The sequence below is a fragment of the Coregonus lavaretus genome (assembly GCF_964263955.1).
Source record: "Coregonus lavaretus genome assembly, chromosome: 34".
In the NCBI taxonomy this organism is placed as follows: domain Eukaryota; kingdom Metazoa; phylum Chordata; class Actinopteri; order Salmoniformes; family Salmonidae; genus Coregonus; species Coregonus lavaretus.
Window position 1 is genome coordinate 15289477 of NC_140021.1, and position 17968 is coordinate 15307444.

General features: G+C 42.3%; 1 protein-coding gene across 1 annotated transcript in view; it reads right to left on the minus strand.

Annotated features, from left to right (window-relative positions):
• The window catches only part of neto1l (neuropilin (NRP) and tolloid (TLL)-like 1, like), a gene marked incomplete at both ends in the record, with an annotated part of 165886 nt that overhangs the window by 140589 nt on the left and 7329 nt on the right, over positions 1 to 17968 (minus strand). The window contains one exon of the mRNA XM_084152148.1: positions 15289 to 15537. Coding sequence (XP_084008274.1) covers positions 15289 to 15537 — 249 coding nt within the window. The remainder of the gene's footprint in view (positions 1 to 15288; positions 15538 to 17968) is intronic.

A 17968-nucleotide genomic window follows, 5' to 3' on the forward strand; every position in this document is an offset into this window, starting at 1 on the left:
TGCAGACTCTGGGGCCTTTCAGAACAGGTGTATATATACTGAGATCATGTGACAGATCATGTGACACTTAGATTGTACACAGGTGGACTTTATTTAACTAATAATGTGACTTCTGAAGGTAATTGGTTGCACCAGATCTTATTTAGGGGCTTCATAGCAAAGGGGGTGAATACATATGCACGCAACACTTTTCCGTTATTTATTTTTTAGAATTTTTTGAAACAATAAATATTTTTCATTTTACTTCACCAATTTGGACTATTTTGTTTATGTCCATTACATGAAATCCAAATAAAATTCCATTTAAATTATAGGTTGTAATGCAACAAAATAGGAAAAAAGCCAAGGGGGCTTAATACTTTTGCAAGGCACTGTATTTAGCAGGCCTCTAACCTGCCTCCCTGCCTTGGCTCTCTGCCACCATTTTTATGAATGAGCTGAGTATAGACCCAGATGTATGAGCCACTTTCTCACCCTCTCCTTTCCCCAGACCAAAGCCCACTCATTCTCCCTTTAATAAGTGTGGAATTGGTTCAGAAACAGAACTAATGGAATGGGCAGAGTACTACAATCCATGGTTTTTCATGGTTTATCCAATATGGTGAGTGTCCATTCTACTGATTCATATTATATTATTCTATAATTATATATACTGAAACCATTGATGATAGCCAGCTGATGTTTTCCATTTCAGTGCACCAAAGCTGGGCTTCTCTAAAGCTAGTGTTCTATTTGCTACATTTTATTAAGAGCTCATCACTAACTAAATATCCAACTCGGGAGAGCCAGGGAGCTTTTTAGAAGCATTATGAGTCTGGTCCATTAACAAAACTCTATAAATGTCACTCCACTAATGGGTTAGATTAGTGACTATACAAGTCAACATTGATATGATTCCAATCCTCTTTTCAAAGGTAAAATGTACGTCCAGTTTTCTATCCAATCTTTCATCTTCTGATCAAAAACATTTTATCCAGAAGAATCGTAGTCATGTCTGATGTAGCACCATCTATTCCATTTACCCTTAAAATAAATCTGTACTAGCATTTACTTCAATATCATGATTACATGATGAAGGCATCCAACTCAAAGTTTGAATGTCTAGCATCTATACACAACCTATAATCTCTATCAAACTTAATGAGATATCATTGTATCATATTCTTTGAGAGGAAATTGCACATCTTTGTTGATCTAAAGCTGTAATCCATGATTACTGTTATTATTAAAGATTTACATCAGAGAGGTTTTGTCATTTCCTCTCCCTATAATCCTATCATGGGTTTAACCTGCTCCTGGTATTGGGGGCAAAACCATCCCACTGGGCACAGACGTCAGTTCAACGTTTATTTTTTATTTACATTTGGTTGAGTTGTCAATTAACGTGAATTTAATGTGAAATGAACAAAAAATGGCACCATATCATTGGATTTAAGTTAAAAGTTGGGTGAAAAAAATATGAAATTCACTTACGTTGCTGACTTTTTTTTTAACGTCACCACATTACATTTTTGGGTTGAAATGACGTGGAAAAATCATTGATTCAACCAATTTTTGCACAGTGGATGGTATCATTCTCCCTACTGATGGTCACAACGAAACCCTGCACTTACATATTAGATTACCCTGTAGTGAAATGCAATTTAGTCTACTTTTACATCAGCCATCCTCCCTGGGAGGATGAGTTGGGACTGTAGAGTAGCGTTGAAAGAAGAAGAAGGAGAGTCCAGTGCTAGACATAACATAAAGTAGGATATACTGTACACTTTTTGAAAAAAAGTGCTATCTAGAACCTAAAAGGGTTCTTCGGCTGTCCCCATAGGAGAACCCTTTGAAGAACCCTTTTTGGTTCCAGGTAGAACCCTTTTGGTTCCATGTCGAACCTTTTTGGGTTCCATGTAGAATATAACTCTTTCTACAGATGGTTCTATATGGAACCCAAAAGGGTTCTACCTGGAACCAAAAAGGGTTCTACCTGGAACCAAAAAGAGTGCTGCTATGGGGACAGCCGAAGAACCCTTTTGGAACTCTTTTTTCTAAGACTGTAGAGAAAACCAAGATGTTTAACAGAACCTTCCTAGACAATGTTTATGCAGTGTCTTTGTTTACAAACTACTGCCTTTGCATACAAACTTCTTATCCTGAAATCTAGAAGAATCTACCTGTGAGGGGACTCTACCAAGTAGTAGAGATAGGATTCTATTACAGAACCCAAAAGCACTCTGTGATTTGATTTGATCACTGAAAAAATACTGCATCCATAACGCAGTGCAGGTTTAATTGAATTTAGCTCTAGTTAGAGTTGATGTATAGTGATGAGCAAACCCAATGCAACCTTGCACTTACAGTACACTGTGAAAGCTGTACATTCATACAATGTCCAACCCATTCTTACATACGTACCTCTGAGCTAAGTCAATATCTCAACCCTCCAAGGAAATATCACACTGGTGAAAACAAAGGGAAAAAACTACCTCAAGTGTGTAAAGCAATCTGTTATATGATGCTGTTGCTCCAAAAACTGAAGTACAGTCTACAATCCAATCAAGAAGAAAAGTTCACTACAGTGTGAATCCCAAACTCTTTCACCTTCAACAAGAAAAAAAAGTGTGCAGACCTTTTTGGTCACTCTAGTTATAGTAGAATAATAGAAAAGTGCCAGCTGGCATATTACATTTGCTAGGGGCCTTAATATAATGTTTGTGGTGATAAGACACACAGGTTAATGTCATTGCAGCGCAACACAGGCTAATGGAAAGAGCCAGGCTAACAGCATGACGGAGCAGCATCCACCACTGAGACAGGCTAATGAAACTAAGAGCCACAGGCTACACTAGCTGTTATGAGAAGGCAGGAAAGGAGAGAACAAAGGACAACAATAATGACAACACTGAAAATGTCGATGCGGTATTCACTTAGAATGAGCATCGGCATCATGTCGAGTACTGCACTGCGTACACTCTCCTCTTTATGCAGTAAGAGAAAGGGCCTGAGTGGAAGCATTTTATGAACACAATGTTAGGCCCTATGACTAAACCTACAGTCAGGAGTTTTTCCTGGCTCAATGACATGACCAGGAAAAACTATGGCCCCATGAAGGAAGCCAGAACAAAGAGAAAAGAATGACAGATGGAATGGGAGACCAGCCAGCTAATGTAGCTGAGGTATTTCAGTATGAAGCAGAACTACACAAACACATTATGGTTTCTACCTGGTTTACTGTACTGCGGAGATCCAGCCAAAACAACCACAGGCCCTTAACCCCCATAGCCCCATAGTAGAATAAGGGAAAGGCTGCCAGCTAGCTGCCAGTTAACCGCAGCGGCCGGGAGGCTTGGAAGCGCTAGCAGGCTAGAAGGCAGGCAGGTTAGCCAGCTCTTTGATTGATTAGTGGGGTAATTGGCTTGTGGAGGCAGCAGCATCAGAGGTAAATGAAAAGGAAGGTGGATAGTGACTTATGTTCCTCTGGGTGATAAACCCTGATTGGTCCTCCCCTGAGCGAGGGGTTGGAACAGATAAGGACCAGTGTACATTATGTGGTCCTCTGTAGCTCAATTGGTAGAGCATGGCGCTTGTAACGCCAGGGTAGTGGGTTCGATCCCCGGGACCACCCATACGTAAAAATGTATGCACACATGACTCTAAGTTGCTTTGGATAAAATAATCTGCTAAATGGCATATTATTATTATGTACTGCACACAGACAGGGTCTCATTCTGTACCGCACACAGCCAGGGTCTCCTCTCACTACAGCATGGGGTATGGGGATGGGGGGAGAAAGAAAGAGAGAGTAAAAGAGGAGAGAAGGAAGATAGAGAGAGAGGGTGACTGACCTTTCTCACAGCTGCAAGAGGTGATGTGCCTGCAATGCTAACTCTCTCCATCCATCTCGCCTCACTAAAACACACAGGGAGGAGAAGAGAGGCTTCTCACAGAGGCCCAATGTATTACTGTAACTCCCTCCAGATACCACCACAAGATACCAACACAAGACACACCAAATGAGACTGTCATGCACGCACACACACATACACACGCACACACAGACAGGTGCACACATACACACACACACACTGTGTGAATCAGAGAAAGACGAGAGAGGTTTCTGAAAATAATAAAACTGAATAAATAAGAGGTTTGTTTTTAACTGTCACTAACGTCGATTTCCCTGTCTAGACAGTTAATACTGAAATGTCCCTTTCATTGAAATGAGTCCAAGGCAAAAATAGGCTTGTCTCTGAAACACACAACAATAATAGATGACTGAGGGGTGTTGAGTTGTGTTCCACCTTGGCCAGGGGCTTTCCTTTGCCAAACACCTCAGTCCGATAGCATTACTTTGGGAAATTACATTAGCGCTGCATAGCTATGCATAGCTCCACTGTGGATGACAAACCTACACATTTACCTTCGCAGGAAGGCATAAACGCTACAGCAAGACAAACAGACAGTATAGAATAATAGTACTGTTATTTAACACATGCTTTCACTCAAAGCAAACTAGCTACAAACATAAAGCTAAAATACAGTTTACACACACACAGTAAACGCACATAATGTAGTGACTATGTGGCCCCCAGATTTTTTAGGTGACCTCACCAGAGATCATTCCTGGTACTACTGCAGGAACCAAACTGACAACTCTGGTATTACAATGACACCCATAGGGGGAATATTGTGACTAGAGGGAATATATTCCTGGAAAGGGGAGCGTGACATTTCTGGGGAGAGAGATATTTCAGTGCTACTGCATTCATAACTGCAGCGAAACGGTAATGAGAAGAAGCATTAGAGCGCAATATTAGGATGACGATTCTCAGTGTTTGTGATAAATGAGGAGACGCTATGAATGCTCATTAGGAGTTGTATGCCCTTCACGCAGATCAACCGAGTTCACAGGAACAGGGCCCCAGGTGTTTTTTTCTCTCTCTCGCTCTCTCTCTCACACTCTCCCTCCCACCCTCTCGTTCTCTCTCCCCCTTGCTCTCTCTGTCTGCCTCTCTCTCCTTCCCTCATTCCCTCTCTCTCTCTCTCTCCCCCTCTCTCTCTCTCTCTCTCTCAATTCAATTTCAATTTAAGGGCTTTATTGGCATGGGAAACTAATGTTAACATTGCCAAAGCAAGTGAAGTAAACAAAAGTGAAATAAACAAAAAATATTAACAGTAAACATTACACTCAGAAGTTCCAAAAGAATAAAGATATTTTAAATGTCATATTATGTATATATACATTGTTGTAACAATGTGCAAATAGTTAAAGTACAAATGGGAAAATAAATAAACATAAATATGGGTTGTATTTACAATGGTGTTTGTTCTTCACTGGTTGCCCTTTTCTTGTGGCAACAGGTCACAAATATTGCTGCTGTGATGGCACACAGTGGTATTTCACCCAATAGATATGGGAGTTTATCAAAATTAGTTTTTTTTTCGAATTATTTGTGGATCTCTGTAATCTGAGGGAAATATGTGTCTCTAATATGGTCATACATTTGGCAGGTTAGGAAGTGCAGCTCAGTTTCCACCTCATTTTGTGGGCAGTGTGCACATATCCTGTCTTCTCTTGAGAGCCAGGTCTGCCTACGGCGGCCTTTCTCAATAGCAAGGCTATGCTCACTGAGTCTGTACATAGTCAAAGCTTTCCTTAAGTTTGGGTCAGTCACAGTGGTCAGGTATTCTGCCACTGTGTACTCTCTGTTTAGGGCCAAATAGCATTCTAGTTTGCTCAGTTTTTTTGTTAATTCTTTCCAATGTGTCAAGTAAATCTCTTTTTGTTTTCTCATGATTTGGTTGGGTCTAATTGTGTTGTTGTTGTTGTCCTGGGGCTCTGTGGGGTCTGTGTTTGTGAACAGAGCCCCAGGACCAGCTTACTTAGGGGACTCTTCTCCAAGTTAATCTCTCTGTAGTTGATGGCTATGTTATGGAAGTTTTGGGAATCGCTTCCTTTTAAGTGGCGGCAGGTAGCTTAGTGGTTAAGAGCGTTGTGCCAGTAACCGAAAGGTCGCTGGTTCTAATCCCCGAGCCGACTTGGTGAAAACTCTGTTGATGTGCCCTTGAGCAAGGCACTTAACCCCAGTTGCTCTGGATAAGAGCGTCTGCTAAAATGACAAAAAAAACTGCTTATTGAATTTAAAAGCTCTTTTCTGGATTTTGATCATTAGCGGGTATTGGCCTAATTCTGCTCTGCATGCATTATTTGGTGTTTTTCGTTGTACAAGGAGGATATTTTTGCAGAATTCTGCATGCAATTTGGTGTTTGTTCCATTTTGTGAATTCTTGGTTGGTGAGCGGACCCCAGACCTCACAACCATAAAGGGCAATGGGTTCTATAACTGATTCAAGTATTTTTTTGCCAGATCCTAATTGGTATGTCGAATTTTATGTTCCTTTTGATGGCATAGAAGGCCCTTCTTGCCTTGTCTCTCAGATCGTTCACAGCTTTGTGAAAGTTACCTCTCTCTCTCTCTCTCTCGCTCTCTCTCTGTCTGCCTCTCTCTCTCTCGCTCTCTCTCTCTCTGTCTGTCTCACTCTCTCTCTCTCTCTCTCTCTCTCTTTCTGCCTCTCTCTCTGTCTGCCTCTCTCTCTGTCTGCCTCTCTCCCTCTCTCCTCTTGCTCCACTCGTTCTTTTCGTCCATATTTTCCTGTGTTCCTTTGTAAGTCAGGCCCCGGCCCCTGCAGAGTCCTGGGCCCTACAAATGAAATGAAAGTCCCAGTGCCTGCCTGCCTCAGGGGGAGGGACAAATGTAGGCTACATTCTTATTACATTTCTTGGAAAGAGCTCAGGAACAAGATCCACATCAATGCTAAAGCCAAAAGAGCCATAACGCTAGATTTATCACTGTTTTTACACTCTACTTTGTCCGTTATCCAACAGAAGGGGCAAATAGATAAAACATTCCTTCTCCCTTCTCCTTTCTGCTCTCTTCCTCCCTCCTATGTCCTACTCTTTCTCTGCTCTCCTTCCCTTCACTCCTCCTCTGCTCTTTTCAACTCTGCTTCCCTCGTCTTCTTGTCTCCTCTACCACTCTCTTCTCATACCCTCTCTGCTGGTAGGAAGCTGCAGACTCTCCATACTAGAGCTCAGTCTTGTCCTGCCTCTCTCCTCTTACCTTTTACACTGCCTCACGCCTCGCCTCATGCCTCGCCTCGCCTCCCCTGCCGTTTGTTTAACTAGATTCCCAAGTGCCGTTCATCTCTCAAATTAAGCGGGGTGAAAGTGCGCTCGCTTGCTCACTTCAGCCGTCTCTAAATAATCATGAGTGATTATCCCTTCTCCCTCAGCCAAGCTTACGATTGCTACTGTTCACGCTTTTAGTAACTTTATTAGAGAAAGAAGTAGAAAGACAAAAAATAAAATAAAAGTTAAGTTCCAACAACCTAAATGTCAATGAACTAAAGTGTTTCGTCTTTATTCAGTGACTTTATAGAAACTCATGGAACTGAGGGGGAATGTTAACTCAGATTCATCCTCTCCACCTCTTTCAATGAAACCAAGGAGTGATGAGGGTCGATTGCTCCGGGTCAATTTACAATTTTCCAGTTTGAATCCATCTAAGTCCAATCTCATGGAGTTGCCTCCTGGATGATGGGGTCCATACATCCTATTCCAGCTCTAATCTCCAAAGTCATTGGACTGATTTCAATCCAATACAACTCCCAGTCCACCTATAATGGGGGTGGGGGGTGTAAGTCTCATCTAGATGATGGATTCATAAGTCATGGCCTGACCTCCTAGCGTCAGAAAACATTCCCAGCAGAGAGATGTGATTGGAAGTCATGATAGTGTGAGGGTTCAGGAGCATATTGACCATGCATTTCATGGCAGGGGCAGATGTACCAACCATATATCAACTACAGGACATGGAGAGATACGTTTCACCTTGTGGGTCGTTCCACCAATTCAATTCGGTGCCTTTTGAGAAGTGTAACGTGGTCAAAAAAAAACATTTGATTTCGCCAAATATCAACATTCTGTCATAAAGAGCACATGTTCAACTTAATAAAAAACTAGTTTTCCCATCTCAAGAGGTTAAATAAGTAAATGACTATAGTAAGTGCCTATTAAGTGCTAAATAAAGTAACAGAGTTGACTAACAGGGGTTATGAATTCATGCTAAACCAGCATTTAATCTCCTTGTGACAGGGGGAATGGAAGCTTGCTGTGTGCAACAGGGAGTGGCAGTTGAATGCAAGCTTCACAATTTTATTTTATTGTTAAAACATTTCTAGCCATACCTATCTATGGGTAACAGGGTTGACATGTTATGCTCGACCCGCTCAGTTTTCCACCACAAAACACCAGAAAATGGCAAAAAAGAGTAGAACCAGCACACCTGCTATTACACTATGATTTGACATTTAGATGTTCAACGTTTCTTTTGAAACAATTTTTTTAAAGGAATAGTTTCACCATATTAAAACAAGAGTTCAGTTCACGTAATAGGGTTGACCTTAAAATGAGGCAAAGACATTAATCAAATCAAATCTAATTGTATTCGTCACATGCGCCAAATACAACAGGTGTAGACCTTACCGTGAAATGTTTACTTACAAGCCCTTAACAAACAATGCAGAGTTTTTTTTTAAGTAAGTAAGAAAATATTTGCAAAAAAACGAACAAATTATAAACTCACGTTTTTTAAAAGTAATCGGTACCGAGTCAATGTGCGGGGGTACAGGTTAGTCGAGGTAATTGAGGTAATATGTACATGTAGATATGAGTAAAGTGACTACGAATAGATAATAAACAGTGAGTAGCAGCAGGGTAAAAAAGGGGGTCAATGCAAATATTCCGGGTAGCCATTTGATTAACTGTTTAGCAGTCATGGCTTTATGGGTAGAAGCTGTTAAGGATACTTTTGGACCTAGACTTGGCGCTCTGGTACCGCTTGCCATGCGGTAGCAGAGAGAACAGTCTTTGACTTGGGTGGCTGGAGTCTTTGACAATGTTTAGGGCCTTCTTCTGACATCACCTGGTATAGAGGTCCCGGATGGCAGGAAGCTTGGCCCCAGTGATGTACTGGGCCGTACGCACTACCCTCTGTAGTGCCTTGCGGTCGGATGCCGAGCAGTTGCCATACCAAACGGTGATGCAACCAGTCAGGATTTTTTATGTTTTTATTTAACCTTTATTTAACCAGGTAAGCCAGTTGAGAACAAGTTCTCATCTACAACTGCGACCTGGCCAAGATAAAGCAAAGCAGTGCGATAAAAACAACAACACAGAGTTACATATGGGGTAAACAAAACATAAAGTCAATAACACAATAGAAAATCTATATATAGTACAGTGTGTGCAAATGTAGTAAGTTATGGAGGTAAGGCAATAAATAGGCCATAGCGCAGAATAATTACAATTTAGTATTAACACTGGAATGATATGTGCAGAAGATGATGTGCAAATAGAGATACTGGGGTGCAAATGAGCAAAATAAATAACAATATGGGGATGAGGTAGTTCGGTGGGCTAATTACAGATGGGCTGTGTACATGTGCAGTGATCGGTAAGCTGCTCTGACAACTGATGCTTAAAGTTAGTGAGGGAGATAAGAGTCTCCAGCTTCAGAGATTTTTGCAGTTCGTTCCAGTCATTGGCAGCAGAGAACTGGAAGGAATGGCGGCCAAAGGAGGTGTTGGCTTTGGGGATGACCAGTGAGATATACCTGCTGGAGCTCATCCTACGGGTGGGGGTTGCTATGGTGACCAATGAGCTAAGATAAGGCGGGGATTTGCCTAGCAGTGATTTATAGATGACCTGGAGCCAATGGGTTTGGCGACGAATATGTAGTGAGGGCCAGCCAACGAGAGCGTACAGGTCACAATGGTAGGTAGTATATGGGGCTTTGGTGACAAAACGGATGGCACTGTGATAGACTACATCCAATTTGCTGAGTAGAGTGTTGGAGGCTCTCGATGGTGCAGCTGTATAACCTTTTGAGGATCTGAGGACAAATGCCAAATCTTTTCAGTCTCCTGAGGGGGAATACGTGTTGTCGTGCCCTCTTCACAACTGTTTTAGTGTGTTTGGACCATGATAGTTTGTTAGTGATGAGGACACCAAGGAACTTGAAGCTCTCGACCCGCTCCACTACAGCCCCGTCGAAATGAATCACTAATAACATGTAATAAATAATAATATTCAGAAATGTTGTTGTCAAACAACAAAATAACTAGGGCTTTCCAATGATGGTGAAAACTTGTTGGGGAAAAATTTTGGGGTTAAGTGGTTTAAAATGTTCCTAGAAGTCAGAGAGTGCACAGAGGGACATGTGAAAATGCTGAATTTTAGGATTTTATTCATATAAATAAATCTGATTTATTGAATTCTCCATGTGGTCTATATTAAAGGGCACTTCATTTAATATAACAGGCTTTTAAAATTCAATATTGGTGCACAATTTCTATTTAAAATATAAAAGGGACGCAAAAGGCACTCTTTTTGTAGAACACTTGTATGAACACTACAGCTAAGCAGCTACTGTAACTTTGTGACAGTTGCTATGAAACCATTGCCACTTAATAAAGCATACATAGACAAACAGTTGGATAGATGAACTGAAATAAAATATGACATATTTCACAGTGTTATTTTGTACTGCAAAAACAACGCTACACTACCCACAAATCCCCCTCCTCCTAATTGTCCCGAAGACCACACTACAGCTACATCTATATTTCATTCCCAAATTCTGCCACGGAGCTACAAGAGAGATTTCACTTGGCATCCAGCAAAGCAGTTGAAAAGCTAAAAAGGCCACATGAGATGTTTTTCTTCTCTGTGTGGAACAGTATTCAGCAGCCGTTGGATCCAGACTAGCAGCAGTCCGGGGGATTTCAGGGCTGCCTCTCTCTCTGCTTTACCAACGGCACCCATCTTCAAACACACACTGATCACAGTAAGATGAGTGTGAGAGGAGTGTGTGAGGGAGGGAAGTGTGTGAAGAAGAGAGGTAGTGGTTTTATTTTCCCAGCGAGGGCTTGCTGTCGAGCAACACCACTTAATCTTTGGTAGCACAGGGGGGAAGTCCTTCGACTTCAGGCGAACCTCTTTTGGATTGCAGTTTGTTTTACTGCCTGTGTCAAGTGCTCTTTCATATTACCATCAGCAGTTACTGTAAGGTTAGAGTGGAGGGTAACAACAGTGTTCCTTACTGCAGTGCCACAGAGATACAACCCATTCTGCACACTCCTATTCAATATAGAACTAAAGTTATGTCTAAGGTTAGGGAGCACTGCCAGGTCGTGACGGACATCTTTCAGAGTGAAGAGTGTACAGTGCAGGCGGGGGTGACCGCAGCACTGCCTGAACAGAATAGGAAGGGGATTTATGAGGGTTTGTGGTTTGGGGAGCTGTGGCTGTATTTGAAATGGGCAGGCTGGGCAACCACAAGTCGTCCTTGGGAGAAGGAAGAAGGGAGGAAGGAACAGACTGGAGTTCACTGGCTCCAGAGAATATTTAAATATAGAGATATTTTTAGAGATAAATATGTAGAGATATTTGCTGACTTGTATCAGAAAAGATCGTCAAACTGTAGCCTATAAGAAGTGAATACAGCACTATCATTGCCACACTTTTATTTTCAATATGTGTACGGTTACTCTACCATTTGGCTGATGTGCTCTCCACATAGCTGTTTCCACAAACTATTCCCTAATCCACATAGCTGTTTCCACAAACTATTCCCTAATCCACATAGCTGTTTCCACAAACTATTCCCTAATCCACATAGCTGTTTCCACAAACTATTCCCTAATCTACATAGCTGTTTCCACAAACTATTCCCTAATTCACATAGCTGTTTCCACAAACTATTCCCTAATCCACATATCTGTTTCCACAAACTATTCCCTAATCCACATAGCTGTTTCCACAAACTATTCCATAATCCACATAGCTGTTTCAACAAACTATTCCCTAATCCACATATCTGTTTCCACAAACTATTCCCTAATCCACATAGCTGTTTCCACAAACTATTCCCTAATCCACATAGCTGTTTCCACAAACTATTCCCTAATCCACATAGCTGTTTCCACAAACTATTCCCTAATCACTTCTACAGTTATAATTCAGACAGCATCTCTTGCTGATGATGCACTTGATAGTGTGATTGGAATGGAATGACAGTGAGTGTGTTACTGCACCTGTAGATTAAGTTTGGCACCTTGTGTATGTCAGAACCTAGCATGACTAGATTCCAGATACTTCCACCTCTACCTTAGTCTCCTCCCTCCAACCTCACCGGCTGCTGTATCAGTGTTAGTCATCACTGTAGTAATTCTGTAAACTCCCAAAACATGCTTTGAAGTATTTCCTATGCTTTTGTCAAATCGTATTAATGTTTGATTGCTGCCGTCTAGGTTTATTTTTTTATGGGATCACCTGTATAAATAAAGGAGCAAAAGTGGAATGAGTTTAAATCTACACCAAAAGCCACAACATACTATGAATAATTGCTGTTACATTGATTACAATAGTCAATAGTGATACAGTATTATACAGTATACAGTACATCCAGTCCTAGTCCTCTGCTCTACAGTATGAAGGCTGGGAGGGTGGCTGATCTCATAAAGGCTGTTATATCTTTCATTTCCAGGTGATTGACAAAATGGAGCGGGACAGGAAGACACGGTGAGTGGAAAAACCTGTGATTCATCACATTTGATTTATGTTCACTCTTCTCTTGTCTTCTCCCCTCCTCTCCTCTTATCCCCATCTCCACTCTCCTCAGGGCACTTTAAATGAATGAAAAGCGAGGGAGAAGACAAGGTGAGTAAAATGGGTAGAACGTTTCTCTCTCTCCTCCTCCTCCTTCGCTCCCCTTGCTTTTCATTCATCTTGAGTAGCCCAGTGTGAATTAGCATGTGCTAGCAGCATTAGCCAGGCAGAGGCAGATGTGAACCTCTCTCCACACAGCCAGATTTTGGAGCATAAAATTGAGTGAATTCAATCCTTTTATCATCTTTAATTATGTAAATCATGTGCCACAGATATTTATTGTCAAGACAGGGGGAGCCATGTTATTTATTTATTTGTATCTCCCTCAGCAATCAGAAAAGAGGCTTCACCAGTAGACAGCAGTTTTTCAAAGATAACCACAATATTCTATTGAGAAAACATACACACTTCATCAACCTGACTCTAACTGGACAATACCACTTTCCCCCCCTATCTTCACCCACCGTTTCACATGACCTCACTCACTCACTCTGTCTTACTTATTTTACTGTATGGGTTCAATTGTCAATAGCAACCCACTAAAATACCTTGTCACATACAGAGCAGCAATCCCATTCCTTCTTCACCCCATTAAATCTAGTCTATCCATCTAGGATAAATTATCAATGTATTTGGGTGTATGGGAAAGCCTTGTGTGTGGTGAAAAGAGGTATGTGTGGAGAAAAATGTATATACAGTATATGAGGGTAAGGGATGGAAAAGGGGCTTTGTTCAAAATTATAATAGAGGGGAGTTATAGCACCACAATCCCCGCATTCTCCAGGCAAAGCCTGTTAACAGTTCCATTAGATGTATCAATGCGTATCCACTGTCCCACAGCCCAGCCAATTTATAAACTTAATCTTCCCTGGAAAAAAAGTGTCTAGACAATATTTCCACATGCTAATAGGCTAGCATTTGGTTTGTCTAAACCTTCCTGTTTGCCTCTCGACCTGTGGAACAATGTTGCAGTTTATTTTTTTGCGATCTTCACCGTGCCATGCACATGAATGTGACGAGACTGATCACTTCTCTGAGCAAGGAAAAATCATTTATCAGGATTATTCTAATGGATATATCCAAAGAAATGGCAATAGAAACAAAGGCACATAGTTTGCTGTCATTTCAGCTGTTGATGTGATTGTGTGTTAGCTTTAGTTGGCTAGCTAGCAAAGTAGAAGTAGCTAGCCTGCATAGCTAAATGCCAATGATTTGTTTAGCATAGCAACCATTGCAAATAGAATGGATAGAATGAATTACCAGCCCATTGGGCTAGCAATTTCAGAAACTCAGAACTAACGACTGGCTTTTGCCGGGACTATTTAGTATGGTGGAAGGATGAAATAAAACAAATTTACTCAATATAGTAACGTTTTTAATGAAAACATGTCGTTAATCTTTTTTAATATGTTGGCGCCCGTTTTATAAAAGCAATAAGGCCCTCGAACCTGGGAATTATTGAGAATAACACCCTCCTAAGGGCTGTTACCCCAGCCCTTGGCTTCACTTCGGGCCTAAGAGCAGCCCTAGCAGGGAGTTATTCACACGATAATTCCCGGGTTCTCATGCCTTTTTGCTTAAGTAAAACAGCATCCAAGGACGATGTTGTAGGTCAATGGCAATGAAAAATGTCAAGAGGTTTATGGCAATGTATTTTGTGGAGGTAAAGAGGGATATATACAGAATGTGGGATGCTCAATGATTTTTCCCCTATGGAACATGATTCTGCAGGTCAGTCGTTCAAAGCTGTGATGGTGGTGTTAAAATTATCCAACATATCACGCTGCTTCGGGCAGTATTCCCTTCAACCCTCGACAACACACAAAATAAGTTGACAGTGTTATTAAACCCTGACGCAGCCAAGGGTATACACCATACAGCCTATAGGAGACCAGAGGGGATTTCAAATCATTGTTTGGCTTCGAAAGGTTGTAGTAAATCCACGCACTGCTCAATTAATGGGAAACCAGCCCGAAGGTGATGCAAATGAAGAGAGTCAAGGCTTCTCGCGGCACGCGGAGGGAGGTAATTGGGAGGATTGTGTTCGACAGTACAGATTAGCCTGTCACGCTACTTCACCTTCCCTCTGCTCCCCCCCTTCCTGTACCCCTGTAAACAACACAGAGAACTCTGATTGAAAGCTATCAAACTAAATCTCCACGCCGCCAGTTATATATATGTTACTACAGCAACAAATATCGTTAGCCTGCCTGCATGCCACCATGGCTGGAGGCTAGGAGCTGATAGCATACTTTGTGTGCCAAGGAAATATATGGTGCTGCTTAGCAGAGAGGGTGCGAACAGACTGTTGATGAAGTTTCTGTGAGCCAGTTTTTGCATTGAACTCCAGGGCCCGTATCCACAAAGAGTCTCAGAGTAGGAGTGCTGATCTAGGATCTGTCCAAATAATCTTATTCATTATTAACTAAAAGCACTCCTACCCTGAGACACTTTGTGGATACGGGCCCTGAACTAGCCTCTTTGTAGTGTCAACACTATCCTGCTGTTGCAATTGGGCATTTTGCGATTGCCTAGCTCAGGTAGTGTGGATACTTTGTATCGATTGTTACCTGCAGTGAAGTTGTAGTTGGCTGAAAATCCAATCGCCTCCAGTTCGCCGTCAGAAACAAATTTTATCCAGAGGTAACGTCCGCTGCTCCTGATGAAGGGAGGGATGGTCTGGCCACAGTAGCGCCCGATTATTGGGGAGAAGCCAAAGGGGCCATCTCGCACCTCAATGTTGTCAAATTTACATTCCCATGAAGGCTCTATAGAATACCTCTCATCAAAGAACAGAACAATACACAGCCTCGGAGGAGCTGGAGGAGACAAAGAGAGTAGATAACACAGATAAATATAATGCTCATGCTATATATAAAGTATAAGTGTAGCATATTACACAATGCAGTACGTCTATAAGGCATTTAAGGCAAAACATAGAGAACATGTGAAGTGCAATTAAGATGAGGCTTTCTTATGGTAAATGCCCATGTTAGGGGTTTATTCATTTTGAGTCATTTTGCAATGCAATTGAAATAGATACTCACTGTAAGTTGTCTTAAATTAATTAACTACTATGTGGCTTAGATGAGTGATTTACTAAGAAAATCTGAATCCTAGAATCCCTGTGTTTTATTAATTTATTGGTGAAGGATTTTCCAAGTATTTCAAGCAACTACATCATACAGTTATATGAATATAACTTCTGTTCCCTGAAGGAGGGAACGAGGCATAACATAGTATGGGGAGTCAACGACCAATCATACTCACCTGAAGAAAACTGAAATCACGCCCAACGGGCCAATGGATACCGAGCCAAAACTCGGAAGTCCCGCCTTCCTGGCTATGACACCGGGACTCAAATTCATTTCCTCAGTTCAGTACCGCTCTTCAGCGAGCCCAAACCCCTTGACGGTGCGGGGATAAAATATGTTATACCTCGTTCCCTCTTTCAGGGAACAGTAGTTATTTTCATAACTGTATGTTCCCTTTCATTCGGTCACTGTGTATAACATACTATGGGGACATACAATCACGCCCCAAGCCAGCTCAGAAGGTACCAAACCAGGATGCCCACGCTAGCCCAAGCACAGACAGGTTCCACTGGCTCCAAAAAGGGGTTACAGAAGCCACCTTTTCCCCTAATACTTAGCCGAGAAGCCTGAACTGTCAGAGCCTCATGAGGACTGAACTGTCAGAGCCCCACAGTATATAGGGAACCAGAACATGCTGCAACTTGGCTATGCGCACTGACACGCTGCCACTGCAGCCCAAGTCCATAGACCCCACGGTTCCAAGAAAAATACTTAGCTTGTGAGCCTGAAATGTCAGAACTCGTACAAGGAACCGCAAGACCAAAACAACAGAACACCTGTCGTGACTTGGTAAAACGCACACGCTCTCTGCATAGCATCGATCAGAGTCGATGAACCAGGAAACCTGCAGTAACCTGGAAACTGTGTACTCGCATGCTGCCATGGCAGCCCAAGGCTCAAACCCACAGGGAACTGTGGTAACCACCCTGGGAGTAGTTACATCCAAGCGATAAAACCTCACAAAGGTATGTGGGGAACGCCAACTGGTTGCAGCACAGATATCACCAATCGTCATGCCTCTGAACAATACCCAAGAAGCCGCCACACCCCTAGTGAAGTGAGCATGCACACCGGTAGGCAACCCTTGTCCTTTGCTGTCATATGCCAGGGAGAAAGACACTGCTTAGAAAGCACCTTACCCCGAGCTCGATTAGTAAAACAGACAAAAAGCTGGTCACAAACAGGGATTTCCTTCGTCCTATCCATATACGTGCGGAAAGTGCGAACCGGACACAAGCCATGCAACCTCTGTTGATCACCAGAAGCAAACGGAGGAGGTGAGAAAGGGAACAGCTCGAAAGCCAGGGACCTGTAAGATATAGGCATAACCTTGGGAGCAAAAGCTGCATTAGGGCATAACAAAACAGGGAGGGTGTACTGATAGCGCGCAGAGATCTCCAACGTGCTTGGCCGACACCAAGGCCATGAGCAGGGCAGTCTTGTAGGAAAAGACCATCAGGTGTACACCAATGGCTCAAACGGAGTCTCAGACAGAGCATCCAGGACCAAAGCCAGGTCGGTGCCAGAGGCTTAGACACTGGTCTGAGCCAACACACGCCTTTCAGGAACCGCACCACCAGAGGATGAAACCCCGGTGTAGAGCCGTCAATCCCTACATGACACGCCGAGATGGCAGCCATATAAACCTTCAATGTCGCAAAAGAAAGGCCCTGCTCAAAAAGCTCTTGCAGGAACATCAAAATGTCCACCAAAGAGACGAAACTCCTTTAACCTGACACCAACTGCGTGCCACTTATATGTATATTTCATAGAGGGTGCACGCGCCAACTGTATAGTTGTAATCCCGTTCAAGAGTAAACTCCTAGCCGTTAAATTCAACCTTTTAGGGGCCAAACCCACAGATCCTTTAACTGCGGTCGTGCGTGCCAAACTCTCCCATGCACCTGGGGTAATAGTGATGGATATTTTTTAGTGGACTATGAGATAAAACTGGGTTAATCACGAACATAGAGTTAGAATTCTTTGTTGCTGGGCCAGGAACTTAATTGGGTAATTTCACTGTGTGTGTGTGGGTAAAGTGGGAATCTGACCTAGGGTCGAATTGCTCACTCTTACTTAAATCCATGGCTGTCCTACTTTATCAGAGAGACTGAAACCAGACTGTGGCCTTTTGCCTCTCTCCTCAAACAAAGTG